Source organism: Somniosus microcephalus, chromosome 5, assembly GCF_052327205.1.
Source record: "Somniosus microcephalus isolate GS21.2 chromosome 5, FLI_Smic_1.0, whole genome shotgun sequence".
Lineage (NCBI taxonomy): Eukaryota > Metazoa > Chordata > Chondrichthyes > Squaliformes > Somniosidae > Somniosus > Somniosus microcephalus.
In genome coordinates, this window is record NC_140991.1 from 25,087,147 (window position 1) to 25,103,186 (window position 16,040).

The window sequence follows — 16,040 nt, forward strand, 5'->3', positions numbered from 1 at the left end:
TGTTAAAGCAGCAATTTTAAATTACAGCCAGAAGTGTAATTTAACAGAATGAATAACAGTTACCACTGGTCTTACGTCTGCCCGATTTTGGGTTGAAACATGCATGTCAGCACTTTGTACCTGAAATGAATAAGATGCAGATTTAATCAAGAAATGTACATTTTTTAATTATTATAATTTTTAACATTACTGGAGTGCACTGGCATGATCTAAAATGTATTGCATCTGATTGCCTTGCTCACCAACTAACCATAAATCTACCTCCACCAGAGCTGATGATGCATTTTGTACAGTGCGGACAATGGGATCCTTCTGATGGTTAAATTATTAAAACTTTTTTTATGATTAGTGAGGAGACTATAACAACAGTAGTCAAGAGCCCAAAGGTTAAACGACGCACATCTTCAAGCATCTCCCCTGCAAGATCACCAAGACCACAGGAAACAGTACCAGAAATATCCTTCTCAGCTAGACCCAAGAGGCCTACTCCCAAGCCTCAGCCTGAACCCAGAGAAGCCTCCATGAAAAAGCCACCCATTCCTGCAGTTATGATAACAGAACCGGAAGAACAAGGCGCAGCTGCAAGACACATTTTTGTAGAAACTAAGGTACAAGAGCAAAAGCCGAGGTGGATAGAAGTTGAAGAAGTGATTGAAATCAAAGTTAAGAAAAGTGCAAAACCTGAAAGGAAAAGATCAGCCTCCCCTTCTACCCGCACCTTATCTGAGCAAAGGCAGGTCAGCTACAGATCTTCAAGTCCAAGGCCCAAGCGACCCCTTAGGGTTGACCCTAACATAAACAACTCAAACAATAATCTGGTGGAACAGATGCGTTCCTCTCTTTCAGAAGAAAACCTAACCAATGTAGATATTCAATCTCTTATCTGTGAACCTGAGACTACCACAGACTTTGAACCAGCCACATCAGATGACATTAATCCTGACTGTATATTAGACCACTTTGCTGATGCTTCTTATGAAGCATCTGCTCATTCATTGAACAAATATGATATTCAGCCAAGTGTAACTGAAGATCAATGCAAATCTAATATCCAACTGCTGGAAGTGGAAACTCCACTTGTTGCACATGTAGGTGAAACTATTATGTTAAGTTTTGAAACACCTGGACCCATGGATGATGAACAGCTATCTCTCAAAAATCTATCTGATATTGAAACAGCATCTCCTTTGGGGGTTGTGGATCTCCCATTGGATATTTCTAGTGATGAAATGGAGGAATTCAAGCCAGAGCATGAAGAAGAAATAGAAACAGAAGATGAGCATGTCATTATTGATGAACCCTCTGAGTCCAGCAGTGATGACCTAATCAACAGAGACACCAAAATATTGACTCATAATGGCAAGTTATTAACTTTGGAAGACCTTGAAGATTACATTCCTGCTCAAGGAGAAACCTACAAATGTGAGGATACAGTTGACCAAGATTTTCCATTAGCTGCTAGTTCCAACGAACCGTGTGAAATTTCTGTTCTACAGGCAGAAATAAATGAACCTACAATTGGCAAACCAGTTTTACTTAACGTCGGGAGACCAGTTGTTCCTAAGATGAAGCCAAGTTATTTGCATCAGTTTGGAGATCAGCGACCTGGAGGCATGTTCATGTCAACGTCTCGAGTAACCGAAATGCATTCAATGGGGCCGTCAAATTTGTCAGTACATGTCAGTGGATCATGTACTGAATCGGTCATCCATTCCTCAACAGCAACGGAGAAGAAACCACCATTTGAATTAAAAACATCTTTTTGTACTGAAGTGCAATGTTCTGTGGACAGTGGACAACCAAGCTTTAAAACTGAAGTTTCTACAAGAACTCTCAACTATGGAGAAACTGTCACATTACATATCAGTAAGAAAGACTCACCAGAGGAGCCCACCAGAAGCAAACATGATAAACTTAAAAAATAATCTTATGATGAGGGAACATCTAGCCTAGTTTATGATGAAATATAGCAATGGAGAAAATGTCATTAATAAAGTATTTCTAGTCTTAAGGGAGAACATTTAGAAAAAGAACTTCTAATAAAGGTAATGTACACCATTCCACATAACGTAAAAAATTAAATAAAACTATTGGGCTTCCAAATTTATAATAGAGAGAAATATGTTAATTTACAGCAGATCATGTTGTCCTCTTCATAAGTATTAGTTGTCATTGGAATTTAATTAAAAATCATTCAAATGTTCTCTCTTTAGTTGGGTCTCGTGATCACTACATAACAGACCAGTCAAACTGACAGTACACTCAGTTTCAATAAGCGTGTTATCACCACTGTGACTTCTTGGTGTCATGCCAGCATGGTGAAATATGCTGGAGTACACACACACAGATGTTGACACTGTCATGCACCATTATAATGTGTTAAAATGCCTAACTTAAAAGGAATATGAATTACTTTGTGGGTTTTTCAAAGGAAAACCTTAATGAACTGTTCTGGATGTCAGATCAATCATTGGAGCTTTTAATTGTGAAAACTTAGGTCTGATTTTGCTGATTTGCAAACAGACAACCTTTCGTTGTCCCTTGTGGATTAAATGGTAAATCTAACTGAGAAAAAAGCCTTTAGCATGTAGAACCAATTTTGTATTTTTGCAATAATTTCATCAAAGTTCTACTAACGTTACTGAAAAATCCTCTTATGGGTTGTCTAACAGAAGGATGTTAGGAGGTTGCATCATTCAATCTTTTTTAGGCTAATGTTGCTCAAGCTATGAGCCAGACATGCACTTTTTTCCTGAAATTGTTTGTCATTGAACCTCCAGATAATATGATATTTGTTGTCCCCTAACTTTTCAAAAAGGTAAAATAAGGAGGGGAAGAAGATCATCAGAGCATAGAGATATTAGGTAGTGATAATTAATGTGGTGTGGCATGTTTTAGTTTAACATAGAATATCCTTATAATTGTCCTTGGGCCATTGGACTTGAGTCTTTGGCATGATCAAAATAGCAGGCTGTTTTACAAAGTAACTGGCATTACAGACTGTAGAAAACGTGTTCCCAAGAGTAAGTCTTCTTCTGAGCATTACAATTTTATTATTTTCTCCCAATCTCTTTTAGAGAATGGGAAGTGTGTTGCAATCTTGAACGTTTATGCATTGAGGATCCATCTGTCTGTTTAGATGGCACTATGTAACATCCACAATGCTATCTGAATGATTTATAATATTGTACTTTTTTTTTAGAAATGTGCACATATTCAGTAGAAGAAAACTAGTTTAACTCTACTCTCTACTGATATTAAAGTTTTTGTTGTATCTATTTACAATATTCGGTGGTAAAGCTTGAAGAAAGTAGATTGGAAATAGAACATGATTGTATACAACAATAGGTTACCATTTTGGAAGAGAGCTGCAAGCCTACATTTGAAGTGTTAGTTTGCTGACTGTCTTTTAAAAGCATATACTTGCAGTCATCAGCTTCTGAAGAAAAAAGTTATATCTTTGTCATGTTAAGGAATTGGCTTGTCAAAGACTCCCATATTTAAATTAGTTTTAATTATTTGGATAATTGGATATTTTAACTATTCCAAACAAAGAAAAAGTGAGTTTTTGATGCATTTACTTTATTTAAAATACTGTGTTTAAAGTTTATTTAGGTGCTCCAAATATTGTTCCGTTTGAAGTAAGAAATAATGACTGAATTCAACAAAATTCTAATGACTTCTACAGTCAGGTGGATAATTAAAAAAAAAAAAATTCTGAAGTGGGAGGTTTAAGCTGAGTTTAAAATTCTTTCCAGCAATGCGAGTTAAGAGCAGGATGTATAGGACATTTTGATGTGGGTGTTCTCCATGCTGTAAACTGTTTAAAAAGATGTGTGGTGGTGTGTATTAGTACAGTTATGTGTTTTTTGGGCCACACAAAAAGACCTGTAATTTTAACGCAACATCAATATTAACTTTAAAAATATCAACTTACAAGTGGTGAACTGCAGCATGCAGATTGCTATATGAAACTTTATTGCACGCCTACGTTTGCAAATCTTGAATCCCTATAACAAACAAAAAAATAAAAAGGAGGCTATTTCAAAGAAACAATACTACAGCCATGACAGCGCTGCATCTTGAAAGGAAAATGAAACTTGTGCAATATACATTAACTTTGACAAACTAGTACCTTCAAATACATATTGAGTAATGTATCTTGTACAGTCTGTGTTTAAAGACAGCATAACATGTTTGGTGCATTCTTGTATGTTTTGTAAGGGGGTAATATTTTTTTAGCTATATACAGTATATAAAAAAATCAAAGTGTGCCTCCTGATTACTGTGTGGTATTTTTGAACCCCTTAATAAAGTCTAGTTTCTGCAGTAAATTTGTCATCTCGGTTAACTTTAAATATATAAAATTTACATTTAGCTTTAAGTAGGAGATGACTTGAAAAGAACATTCAACAAAGGCAAAAATAGAGCTGCGTGTGTGGGTTAAATGTTTAATTTGAAATGAAACTGAAAGTAAAATGCGTTCAGATTAGCTGAGTCTCACCTGAACTTGGTTGAGCCTTTTTAGATATGTTTGTATTATTCTACATTAACAATGTAGAAACAAGGTTGCAAGCTCCAAATGATGCTCCCTCCAAGTGACATTACGGAATCACACTTTGTGAGTTTTAATTTTGAATGCATCTCAAGGAAAAAAGATACAGTATAACTTGACATAACGAGCAAAAGCACGTATATTAATACATTCTGTATTGGATTCTGAATGAAAATAACAAGATTGGAAATGTCACGGCTGAACTCCTGGTGTGTTTGAAATTATTATGTCAAAAGTGTGTTACAGTCTTGTCATGTTGGGTAACTTACTTAATTCTAATAAATATTTCACACTGTCATTGAATACAGAAGCCAAGAAGTGATGAGGGGTGTCGATGTTCAACTGCTGGCTGCCCAGGCCTTGTCTTAAAAAAGGGCAGCTGGCAGTTGAAAATCAGGAGAGGCACCTCAGCCGCCCCGTTATCACCAGAGCCCGCCTGATGCAATTTTTGGCGCGGAGGCAGCTCTACTATGCAATTTGGGGTCCGTTTCCAATTTTCAAGTACCAGGCATTAAGCAGCCTTACCGGTGGTCCTTGAAAGGATCACTGGAGACCATTCAAAAAACAGAAATTTATAATTTTTATTTTTGTGGGGCTGGAGGAGCACACACAGGAAAAAAAAAATGCCGGCCCACAATAAAACTCCAGCCCACTGCTGGTCCTTGCAAGTCCTTTGTTACCTCTGGACTTGACTATTCCAGTGCTGTTCATGTCGGCCTCCCATCTTCCACCCTACGTAAACTTGTGCTCATCCAAAACTCTGCTGCCGTATCTTAACTCGCACCAAGTCTCATTCACCCATTGCCCCATGCTTGCTAACCAACACTGGCTCCAGGTCCGACAACGCCTCAGTTTTAAAATTCTCATCCTTATATTCAAGCAACTCCATGGCCTCGCCCCTCCCTATCTCTGTAATCTCCTCCAGCCCTCCAAGCCTTCGAGATCTCTGCGCTCCTCCAATTCTGGCATCTTGTGCATCCCCAATTTTAATCACTGCACCATTGGTGGCCGTGCTTTCAGCTGCCTTGGCCCTAAGCTCTGGAATTCTCTCCCTAAACTTCTCCGCCTCTTTACCTCTCTTCCCCTCCTTTAAGATGCTCCTTAAAACCTACCTCTTTGACCAAGCTTTGGTCTTCTGTCCTGATAGCTCCTTCTGTGGCTCGGTGTCAAAGCATTTTTATTGATAACACTCTGTTACGCGCCTTGGGACATTTTGCTACATTAAAGGCGCTATATAGAATCATAGAATGTTTACAGCACGGAAGAAGGCCATTCGGCCCGTCGAGTCCGTGCCGGCTCTCTGCAAGAGCACTTCAGCTTGTCCCACTCCCCCGCCCTTTCCCCATAGCCCTGCAAATTTATTTCCTTCAGATACTTATCCAACTCCCTTTTGAAAGCCATGATTGAATCTTCCCCCACCACCCTTTCAGCCAGTGCATTCCAGATCTTAACCACTTGTTGCGTAAAAAAGTTTTTTCTTATGTCGCCTTTGGTTCTTTTGCCAATCACCTTAAATCTGTGTCCTCTGGTTCTCGACCCTTCTGCCAATGGGAACAGTTTCCCTCTATCTACTCTGTCCAGACCCCTCATGATTTTGAACACCTCTATCAAATCTCCTCTCAATCTTCTCTGTTCCAAGGAGAACAACCCCAGTTTCTCCAGTCTATCAATGTAACTGAAGTCCCTCATTCCTGGAAACATTCTCATAAATCTTTTCTGCACCCTCTCTAAGGCCTTCACATCCCAGAATTGGACACAGTACTCCAGTTGGGGCCGAACCGGTGTTTTATACAGGTTCATCATAATTTCCACACGTTTGTACTCTATACCTTTATTTTTGAAGCCCAGGATCCCGTAAGCTTTTTTAACTGCTTCCTCAACCTGCCCTGCCACCACGATTTGTGCACGCATACGCCCAGGTCTCTCTCTTCGTGCACCCACTTCAGGATTGTACCATTTAGTTTATACGTCCTCTCCCCATTCTTTACCAAAATGTATCACTTCACATTTTTCTGCATTAAATTTCATCTGCCACGTGTCCTCCCATTTCACCAGCCTGTCTATGTCTTCCTGAAGTCTATCACTCTCCTCCTCACTGTTCACTATACTTCCAAGTTTTGTGTCATCTGCAAATTTTGAAATTGTGCCCTGTACACCCACGTCCAAGTCATTAATATATATCAATAAAAGCAGTGGTTCTAGAACCGACCCCTGGGGAACACCATTGTACACCTTCCTCCAGTCCAAAAAACAACCGTTCACCACTACAATCTGTTTCCTGTCACTTAGCCAATTCCGTATCCAGGCTGACCCTGTCCCTTTTATTCCATGGGCTTCAACTTTGCTGGCAAGCCTATTATGTGGCACTTTGTCGAACTCCTTTTGGAAATCCATGTACACTACATCAACTGCATTATCCTCATCAATCCTCTGTTACCTCATCAAAAAACTCAATCAAGTTAGTTAAACACGATTTGCCTTTAACAAATCCGTGCTGGCTTTCCTTAATTAATCCACACTTGTCCAAGTGACTGTTAATTTTGTCACTGATTACTGTTTCTAAAAACTGCTAAAAGCTATAAATGCATGTTGTATGGTAGTACCAGGGATGAAAAGATAAGCTTATAATGAACAATCTGAGAAACCAGGGCTGTAATCATTGAAGTAGAGTTTAAGGGGTGATCTAGTAGAAGCGCTCAAAGTTTGGAGGGGGTAAAAAAGTGAAAAATTATTTCCCACTGGCAATGGAAAAGATGGGAAAGATTCCTATGTTCCAGCACAATTTAAGATTAGTGCTGGAACATAGGAACAGGAGTAAGCCACTCAGCCCTTAGAGCTTGTTCCTCCATTCAATTAGATCTTGCCTGATCTGTATCTTAACTCCATTTACAAGCCTTGGTTCCGTAACCTTTAACACCCTTGCCTACTAAAGTCTATCAATCTCAGTTTTGAACTTTTCAACTAACCTAGCCTCAACAGCTTTTTGGGGGGGAGAGTTCCAGATTTCCAATACCCTTTGTGTAAAGAAGTGTTTCCTGACATCACCCCTGAATTGCCTAGCTCTAATTTTAAGGTTATGCTCCCTTGTTCTGGACTCCTACACCAGAGGAAATAGTCTCTCTCTATCTACCTTATCAAATCATTAATCATCTTAAACACCTCAATTAGATCACCTCTTAGGCTTCTATACTCAAAGGAATATAAGTCTAGTCTGTGCAACCTGCCCTCATAATTTAATCCTTTTAGCCCTGGTATCATTGTAAAACAGTGTGACCCAAAATTATATATATACCTGGTGAAATAGTGCAACCCACAAGAACACACATCTATCATCTATATATATAAAAGAGCTCTTCTGTCTGTCCCGATGTCTGTCTGTCTGTTCTCTATACGTTTGAAAGTTACAGAGCGTACCGACACGTGCGTCGCCTCAAAAGAAAGCTTGCGATTCCGGACCGGTCATAGGCGTATTTACGTTTCGGCCGCACAAAAATCCCGCCCGCGGTATCCAAAAAACGTTCAGCCTTCCGCTCATTAGCATCTCATTAGCGACCGTGTGACATCGAGGTCGACCAATCGGACGGCGGGTTCCTTCCTACAGTTGAGTGTCGAGTGACTCGACGATTGACCAATCCTACGCTTCGGTGACCTGACCGGTCGACCAATCGGTGCGTGTGTGGGCGGGCCTTATCCTTCTGAACCGAGGTGAGTGGCCGCCATCTTGATTTTTCATGATTTTTTTCCCCCACACTTTCAGTGTGTTAGGGAAGTAAGGTAAATATTTGAATTATGTGTTAGGGAATTAATTAACAATTTATTTGAGTTTTATATTGTGTTTAGCAACCCCCCCCCCCCGCCTCCTCACCCTCACGCAGGGGGGACTCGGGGCCTGAAGCTCAAAAAATTTCCCTCTCTCTCTCTCCTTCTCCTCTTCCCTCTCTCTCCTTCTCCTCTTCCCTCTCTCCTCTTCCCTCTCCTTCTCCTCTCCCCTCTCTGTCCCTCTCTACTTCCCCCTCTCAGGTTTCACGGTGTCGCGGACGGAGCGCGGGCGGGCCGCCCGAAGTTTCCCGCTCGCTAACGGCCGCCAAGCCGCCCTTGCCTGCTCCCCGCGGGCCGCCTCGCACTGACCGCGCATGCGCCGCCCACCCGCAGCGGCCGTCCATCAGCCGCGCGATACGCGGGGGACCTCAGCTCCGGTCCGTCCCAGCCTCAGAACCCGACCGCGCCTTAAGCGCTAGGCCCTGCAAGGCCGCTATCGCAACGGCACTGGACCTCGGGCGCTAGGCGGGGGGAGGGGCCGGACAGAGGGGAGTGGGGGAGCGGGGGAGGGGAGGGGGTGGGGGAGGGTAGGTGTGGGGGTGGGGGAGGGGAGGGAGACAGGGGAGGGGAGGGAGGGAGGGGAGGGGAGGGAGGGATAGGACAGGGAGAGGACATGACAGGGAGAGGGGGGACACACAGGGGCAGGGAGACCAAGCGCCCCAAAATTGCCCTCGCAACGCGGGGCTCCCCAGCTAGTACATATATAAAACAGTATGTCTCTGTCTGTCTGTCTGTCCGGCTATACAATCAAAAGTTATAGAGCGTACCTATACATGTGTTATATCAAAAGAACGCTCATCATTAGGGGACTCTTGTAGGTGTATTTACTTATTGGTCAGACAAAAATTGTTCGCACATTATACAAAAAACCTTCAAAATTCCACTCATTAGCATTGACTGACGTCAAGGTTGACCAATCCTACAGTTCAGTCACCTGATGGTTGACCAATCGGTGTGTGTGTGGGCGGGACTAATCGTTTTCATCTCAGGGATCTGTCAGCCATTATACAGCAGCCAGGGCAGCTAAAAACGTTGGTAATCCAGGTCAGTTTCTTTTTTTTTTAAATAAGATTTACCAAAAATGTTTTATAAGTACTTTAACTTTCATCTTTGAAGGTATTAAAAGCTAGAAATGTTTAGGTTAAAAAACAGTGCAAAACAGGCCTAGGCTTCTCCAACTGCCAACAGCCCAAATCCAGTCCCAGGCTCCCGGCCCACACATCCACCAGGCCCAAAAAAGCCCTGGAAACTGCCGACAACCCAAATCCAGTCCCAGGCTCCCGGCCCACACATCCACCAGCCCCAAAATTGCCCTGCAACGCGGGGCTCCCCTGCTAGTACCTAATAAAATAGTACAACGCACAGTAACACATACTTGGAAAAATAGTGCTCCAACAATAATGCACATACCTAGTAAAATAGTGCACCAACAATAATATATATACCTAGTAAAATAATGCAACCCACAATAATATATATACCTTGGCAAGTAAGCTGCAGTGCATCCCCTAGATACTGTAGCCACAGTTTGGCGGTGGTGTAGGAGATGGATATTGAGCTCAGTGGGAGGGGTGCTGATCAATCAGACTGCTTTGTTCTGGATAGTGTCGCGCTTCTTGAGTATTGTTGCAGCTGCACCCATCCAGGTGAGTGATGACATTCAATCACAGTCCTGACTCGAGCTTTGATATGATGCAGAGACTTTGAGGGGTCAGGACGAGTACCCAGTTTCTGCCCAACACTTCTAGCCATGGTGTTGATCTAGCTTTTCCAGTTAAGTTTCTGGCCAATGGTGGTGCCGTTGAAGGCTACGAGGAGGTCGGTGGGCCTTTTCTTATTGCAGGTGGTCATCACCTGGCACTTAATGTAGCGCAAATGTTACCTGCTACATGTCAGCCCAAGCCTAGATGTCCAGATCCTTCTGTTGGCTGGTATGGGTTGCTCTATTATCAGAGGAGTTTCGAATTGAGCTGAGTCATAGAAACATAGAAGATAGGAGCAGGAGTAGGCCATTTGGCCCCTCGAGCCTGTTCCGCCATTCAATGAGATCATGGCTGAGTCATCAGCAAACAGCCTCACTTCTAACCTTATGACAGAGGGAAGGTCATTGATTAAACAGCTGAAGATGATCGGGCCAAGGAAGCTGCCCTGAGGAAGTCTACCTCTGCAGTGCCATGCAACAGTGTAATACAGAACCATTCTTCAGATGATCGGTACTCACTCTAAGACGACATTGATCGCATTTTTCCTTACCACAGCATCCTCCTCTTTGCCAATAGGAAGGGGTACACAGATGTGACCACAGGCAGGAAATTATGCAAATAAACGCCCCCTCTTACAACACCATTTACAATGCACACATCTAATGGAATCAAGGGTTCCACAGCTATTTGAGAAGGAAAACAGATTCCACAGCAAGCTGCTCCTCGATTCCTTCATTAAATTTTCACATTGATAATTGCATTATTATGCTTTAGCACATGTGCCTGCGTATATTTAAAGGCATTTGTTGAGTTTGAGGAGCGTCAAAAGGTGCCTTAAATAAGTTTTGTTTAAGGTAGTTTTTTTTACAAATGTTGATGTAGAGTTATGAACCAAAATAAATAATATACAAAAGTGTTACAATAAATAACACACATGATTTTTTCTTATTACAGCAATTTGATAATTTAACAAGCAGTAGCTAAAACAGGAGTAAAGAGGCCTAGATTTAATTACTAGGACGAAGAGCTTAGCCTTAGATTTTAATTAGAATCATAGAATTTTACAGCCCCAAAGGAGTCTGTAAGATCTAGCCATTTAGTCCCATTTTACTGCTATTTCTCCGTGCCCTTTAAAATTTTTCTTTTTCAAAAATGTATCCATTTCCCTAAAAACTATTATGAATCTGCTTCCACCACAGTTTCTGACGGGGCCTTCTGTGTCTTTTTAACCCTCTGTGTTAAAAACAGTACTCCTAATTTCTCCCTTCTCTTGGTGAGGATATTTAATGCATGTCCTGTAATTATCGACTGCTTGCCCAGTTGAAATAGATTTGCCCTATTTATCTTCTAGTAAATACTTGCATTTACGGGGTTCTTTGTGGAACCATGCTTCTGATCCATTCTGCAAGATTTAACATAACTAAGAAGGAATAATAATGATGTGCAATGGATTTATAACCAAGCTGTAAACACAGCAGCGTCAGTAACACCAGAGATGTTTAGTAGATTTGCTCACCCTACAACATCTCAGCGTGTCTGTTGTCACAAAATGGATGAATTGAAGAATCCAGAGATACAATCTATAAAACTATACTTTTTTTTAAAAAGGACACAACTAGTGGTAAGTACTTCCCTGCTATAGTACTTACCCCTACATGATTCTACTCCACTAATATGTTTCTGTAGCTCAAAGTACTTAAGCATTTACTGCTGAGGCAAGTGCAGTACATCCATTTCAGAAATGCTCTATAATATGCCACAACCTCTGACACATTCTTTACAGCTCCCACACTTTTATAGAGAAGCCATGCACAATACTCCCTTTATATGTTTTTGTACTGGAGAGAAGAAAGGCTTGATTCTGTTTCAGAAAATAAGAGGTATGGAAGCAGCCCTGACCATTGGTATACAACCTGCTGCAGACAAAAAGGGTATGTCATTTGAAAGCATTGACCCTGGGGTACCAAATTCCTAGCAACAGTGGGAAGACTTAAAACGCCTCAGCAAAACAATTTTAGTTGAGCAAATTTTTGATTGCAAGGGCCTTGCTCCTGAGTGGAATTCATTGTGTTGTCCATTTCCAGAAAGTGTTGCTGACATCGCAATGGGAAACATTGAAGCTAGAATGAGACGAATGCCTGAAGAACAGATACCAGGTTTAGAGTATGGTATGCAAAGAAGCAAGGCTGATACAAAGTGAGTACTGATTGTGCAGATTACCCATGTCCTTTAAGAGGTCCACATTAAAGTAATGGGCATCACAACAGGCACTGAGAACTCATTAAAAGCGCTCATGGATTGCAGGTCGCAGTGTTGTTACAGGTGGCAAGTGTTCCCCTGGATCTTTGATGGGTTTTTACTCTGTCGCTAGGTGAGAATTAATTTACCACTGGTGATGATCAGTTACCACCAATGACAGCTTAGGAAAATTGCACCATGGTGATAGAACAGTAGCAGTAATATCAGTAGTCAGTAGAATTTTTCTAAATGGCACACCATCTTTCACTGTACTAGGTGTCCAATTGTATATTAATACTAAATTAAGAGAGAAATAAATATCTCGGTTGCTTCCTTCTCTACTTGAGTTGCTTTTCTGCCCTTTCTTTACTTCCAGTGGTTGCTATGTTTCTGGTAGCTATGTCCAGGTGAGACTCGAAATACTACCAGATGATTGGTTTCACATTTAAATCTGGCATTCACTACCAATAGTGTAACAGGCACCAAGTAGGCAATTCATCAAACTTAATGAGAGAAACACCAGCCCACTGGTTAAAATAACTACTTATGAGGTTGATTGGCGCAGTTGGCAGATGAGAAAACTGATGGGTGGGTGCTGGAGATTCTCGGAGGTTTTTCTGTTTTTTGTTAATTGCACTTGAGCAGCAGGGCTGATGGGAGGGAATCTGAGAGGCGGGAGAACAGCAGGAAGTTAGATACAGAAGTTGAGGAGACCGAACAAATATTAGCTTAGAGATCAAGAGAGAAACTATATTACAGAAATGGCAGAAAGAGCAATAGAAACAGACATTTAAAGAAAGAGGACCCCCGGTTGAGCAGGGGCTGAAAAGAAAGACAAATAGATGCATTTTGTGAGGGTTGTGATTGCAATGCTTAGACTGTTTAAACCAGCTAGTTATTACGTTAAAATGCTCAATGCCTCTGATTACCCTTCCAGCCGGCATACATTACAAGAAGAACGTTGGCCAGAATTCACAAGTGTACACCAAAAGTCAAAGAGAAAATCTGTAACGTTTGCAGATGTTGGCTCAAACAATGAAGCTGGAACATCTCCCTCAGCTGCAGAATATAATCAGCGCTTGGACAGCAGAAAAGATAATGAAGAGAAAGAAGAGCCTTGCCATTCAAAAAAAGAAGAGACAACGGCACCTTCAGAACTGGAAGAAGTTATTCGAGTCTCACCTGGACATGAAGGCAGTGAAATGGAGACAGCTTTGAATAAATTGGCAGATTCTCCACTGACTTATATGGCTCTGCCACAAGACAGTGGGGCAGTGGCAGAGGGACTTGACATTCCAGAGCAATTTGCAGGGCAGATGAAGCCGCTTGAAATTGATGAACCTTTTAAACCAGATACATCAGAATCTCAAACCAGCAGTGCTGATGGCCAAGCCAGGCCTGTAAAAGGTTAGTCACTTTTCAGATTGGTGCAGTTGGCTGCTATTTGTCAGCATTACCTTTAAGCAGAGGATTTATTTTTATGGAGATCATGTTCAGGGCGTCTTCTCCGACCTATATGTGCAGAAGCAGAATCCCACTAAAACTTAGAGGCATAATCATCATCTCAACGTGCTTGACAACCCCTTCCTCATATTTGGGGAAGTAGAAGAGTGACAAGAATCCAAGCCTTCATGGTCATACAGCAATAACATAATGATGCCTTTTGGTGCGATTTATGTCTTTCCAATATGTGTTTTCAAGCAAGTACAAAATACGGCCCTATATATTTTTTTTAAAGGGCACAACTAGTGGCAAGTACTTGCCTGTTATAGTTCTTACCCCTACATGATTCTACTCCATTAATATGTCTCTGTAGTGCTAAGTACTTAAGCATTCACTGCTGAGGCAAGTGCAGTAGATCCCTTTCAGAAATGTTGTATACTATGCCACAACCTCTGACACATTCTTTACAACTCCCACACTTTTATAGAGAATCCATGCACGATAGTCCCTTTATACTGGAGAGAAGAAAGGCTTGATTCTGTTTCAGAAAATGAAAGAGGCATGGAAGTTCACAGTGGTCCCTGTACTGCCAAATGTTGCATTGGGGACAGCAAGCCAGAGATCAACAGCGGTGTTGGATGAATATCAACTGCGGTGTTGGCTTTTTCTTCATTCCCAGTGAGGCTCAGTGATGTTTGCCCCTCAAAATTAAATAGGTGGGACAGAGTTCATGATAGAGCAAGGGTGTACATGGTCTGTTAAAGGAGCGGACTTGATGAGCTGATCTGTCTTCTTATTTCCGTGCTTTCTAATGAATACAATTTTTCTCATACACAGATTTGGAGAATGAGAACATTCAAAGTGTTACTGTGAAGAAGCTGCGTGAAATACAGTTTAGCCCAACCACATTCAGAAGAAGAAATATTTCAGCCGATATAAATATAATTGAGCAAAATATTTTCTCAAGGTAACCTCCCCCCACCTTGCAGTTATATTTTGATCTGAAAATAAAATACGTTACAAACTATCTACTTTTAAAGAAAATATATGTATCTGTTCATATAAAAAATGTGAAGCTGTATCTTCCTTATATAAACAGGAAGAATATATTTAAGAAGGAGATAGATAGATTTCTAGACACAAGGGGCATCAAGGGGTATGGGGAGAAAGTGGGAATATGGTACAGGAAACTCTCATTTAAACGGCACCTAAATATCCGGTATTCTCTTATTAACCGGCAAAATTTATACTCCAAAAACAACACCTCAATAACTGGAAATGTTGCCGAGTCCAAGTCTCCCACGGTGGCTGAGTTAGTCAGTGGGGGTAGTTCTCCAAACTGCCACTACTTGGCTTCTTGGCGCTGTCGGAAGTCTGAACACCTCAATAACAGGAGTCTGACTCTCCCGTGCTGCCAGTAGTCTCTTCCGATCCGCCATTTTTCTGTGCGTCCCCTGCGCTGCCGGTAGTCTCTTCCGATTAGAGTTATGCATTACCCTCAACTGGCAGTACTGTACTTAATCAAGCATCTTCTACCATCCATTTAACACAACATTCTGTAGGTGAGTACCCAATTACTGTATACTGCACATTTCTTGATTTTTAAAATTTTGTTTGTTAAATATAGCCTCGGTAGATATCCCTCTCCGTCATCCGGAATTTTTAATCAACCGGCACCCTTCAGGTCCCGTCGGTGCCGGATACCAAAGTGTTTCCTGTATTGAGATAGGGGATCAGCCATGATCATATTGAATGGCGGAGCAGGCTCAAAGGGCCGAATGGCCTACTCCTGCTCCTATTTTTCTATGTTCTAAAAATAAACTATAATTACAGTCATACAGCAACAGTAATATTGGCAAAGAATTGACGACTGGTCAGTTTGAAAGCACACTAATATCACACTCTTGAAGTACTATGATAATCAAGCACAGAAATTTTCGGTATTTTTTGCAAGGTGGTCATGATAGCCTATACTTCAGATTTGGTAACTCACTAAAGTAGTCAGCTCAAATTCCATAATCAAAATGAATTGTATGAACTTAGCCTATGCCAGTAAATGCAGGGAGAGAATCTTTAAGCTGATACAACACACACCCCTTACAGACACCACCTAGTGATTATTCGTGACGCCTCCCATTGACCACATCGAGCGTCTCTCACCACTAAAGTAGTATGGTTGGAAGCCACGGTAGCAAGACTCCAACAAAAACAATGGCCCAGAAATTCGGGTCGGGGGCTTCCCACGGGTGCAAGCCCCCGACCTGCACTTAACCTACCGCGCC

General features: G+C 41.5%; 1 protein-coding gene across 3 annotated transcripts in view; it reads left to right on the top strand.

The window, feature by feature from the left end:
• The window catches only part of obscnb (obscurin, cytoskeletal calmodulin and titin-interacting RhoGEF b), a 656,492-nt gene that overhangs the window by 497,245 nt on the left and 143,207 nt on the right, over positions 1–16,040 (top strand). For 2 of the 3 annotated variants that reach the window (XM_085987451.1, XM_085987452.1), the window contains one exon: positions 350–4,334. In XM_085987451.1, coding sequence (XP_085843577.1) covers positions 350–1,925 — 1,576 coding nt within the window. In that variant the 3' untranslated portion in view covers positions 1,926–4,334. Of the gene's footprint in view, positions 1–349; positions 4,335–12,161; positions 12,274–13,252; positions 13,723–14,595; positions 14,726–16,040 lie in introns of those variants that run through there. The other variant, XM_085987453.1, reaches the window with a different exon arrangement.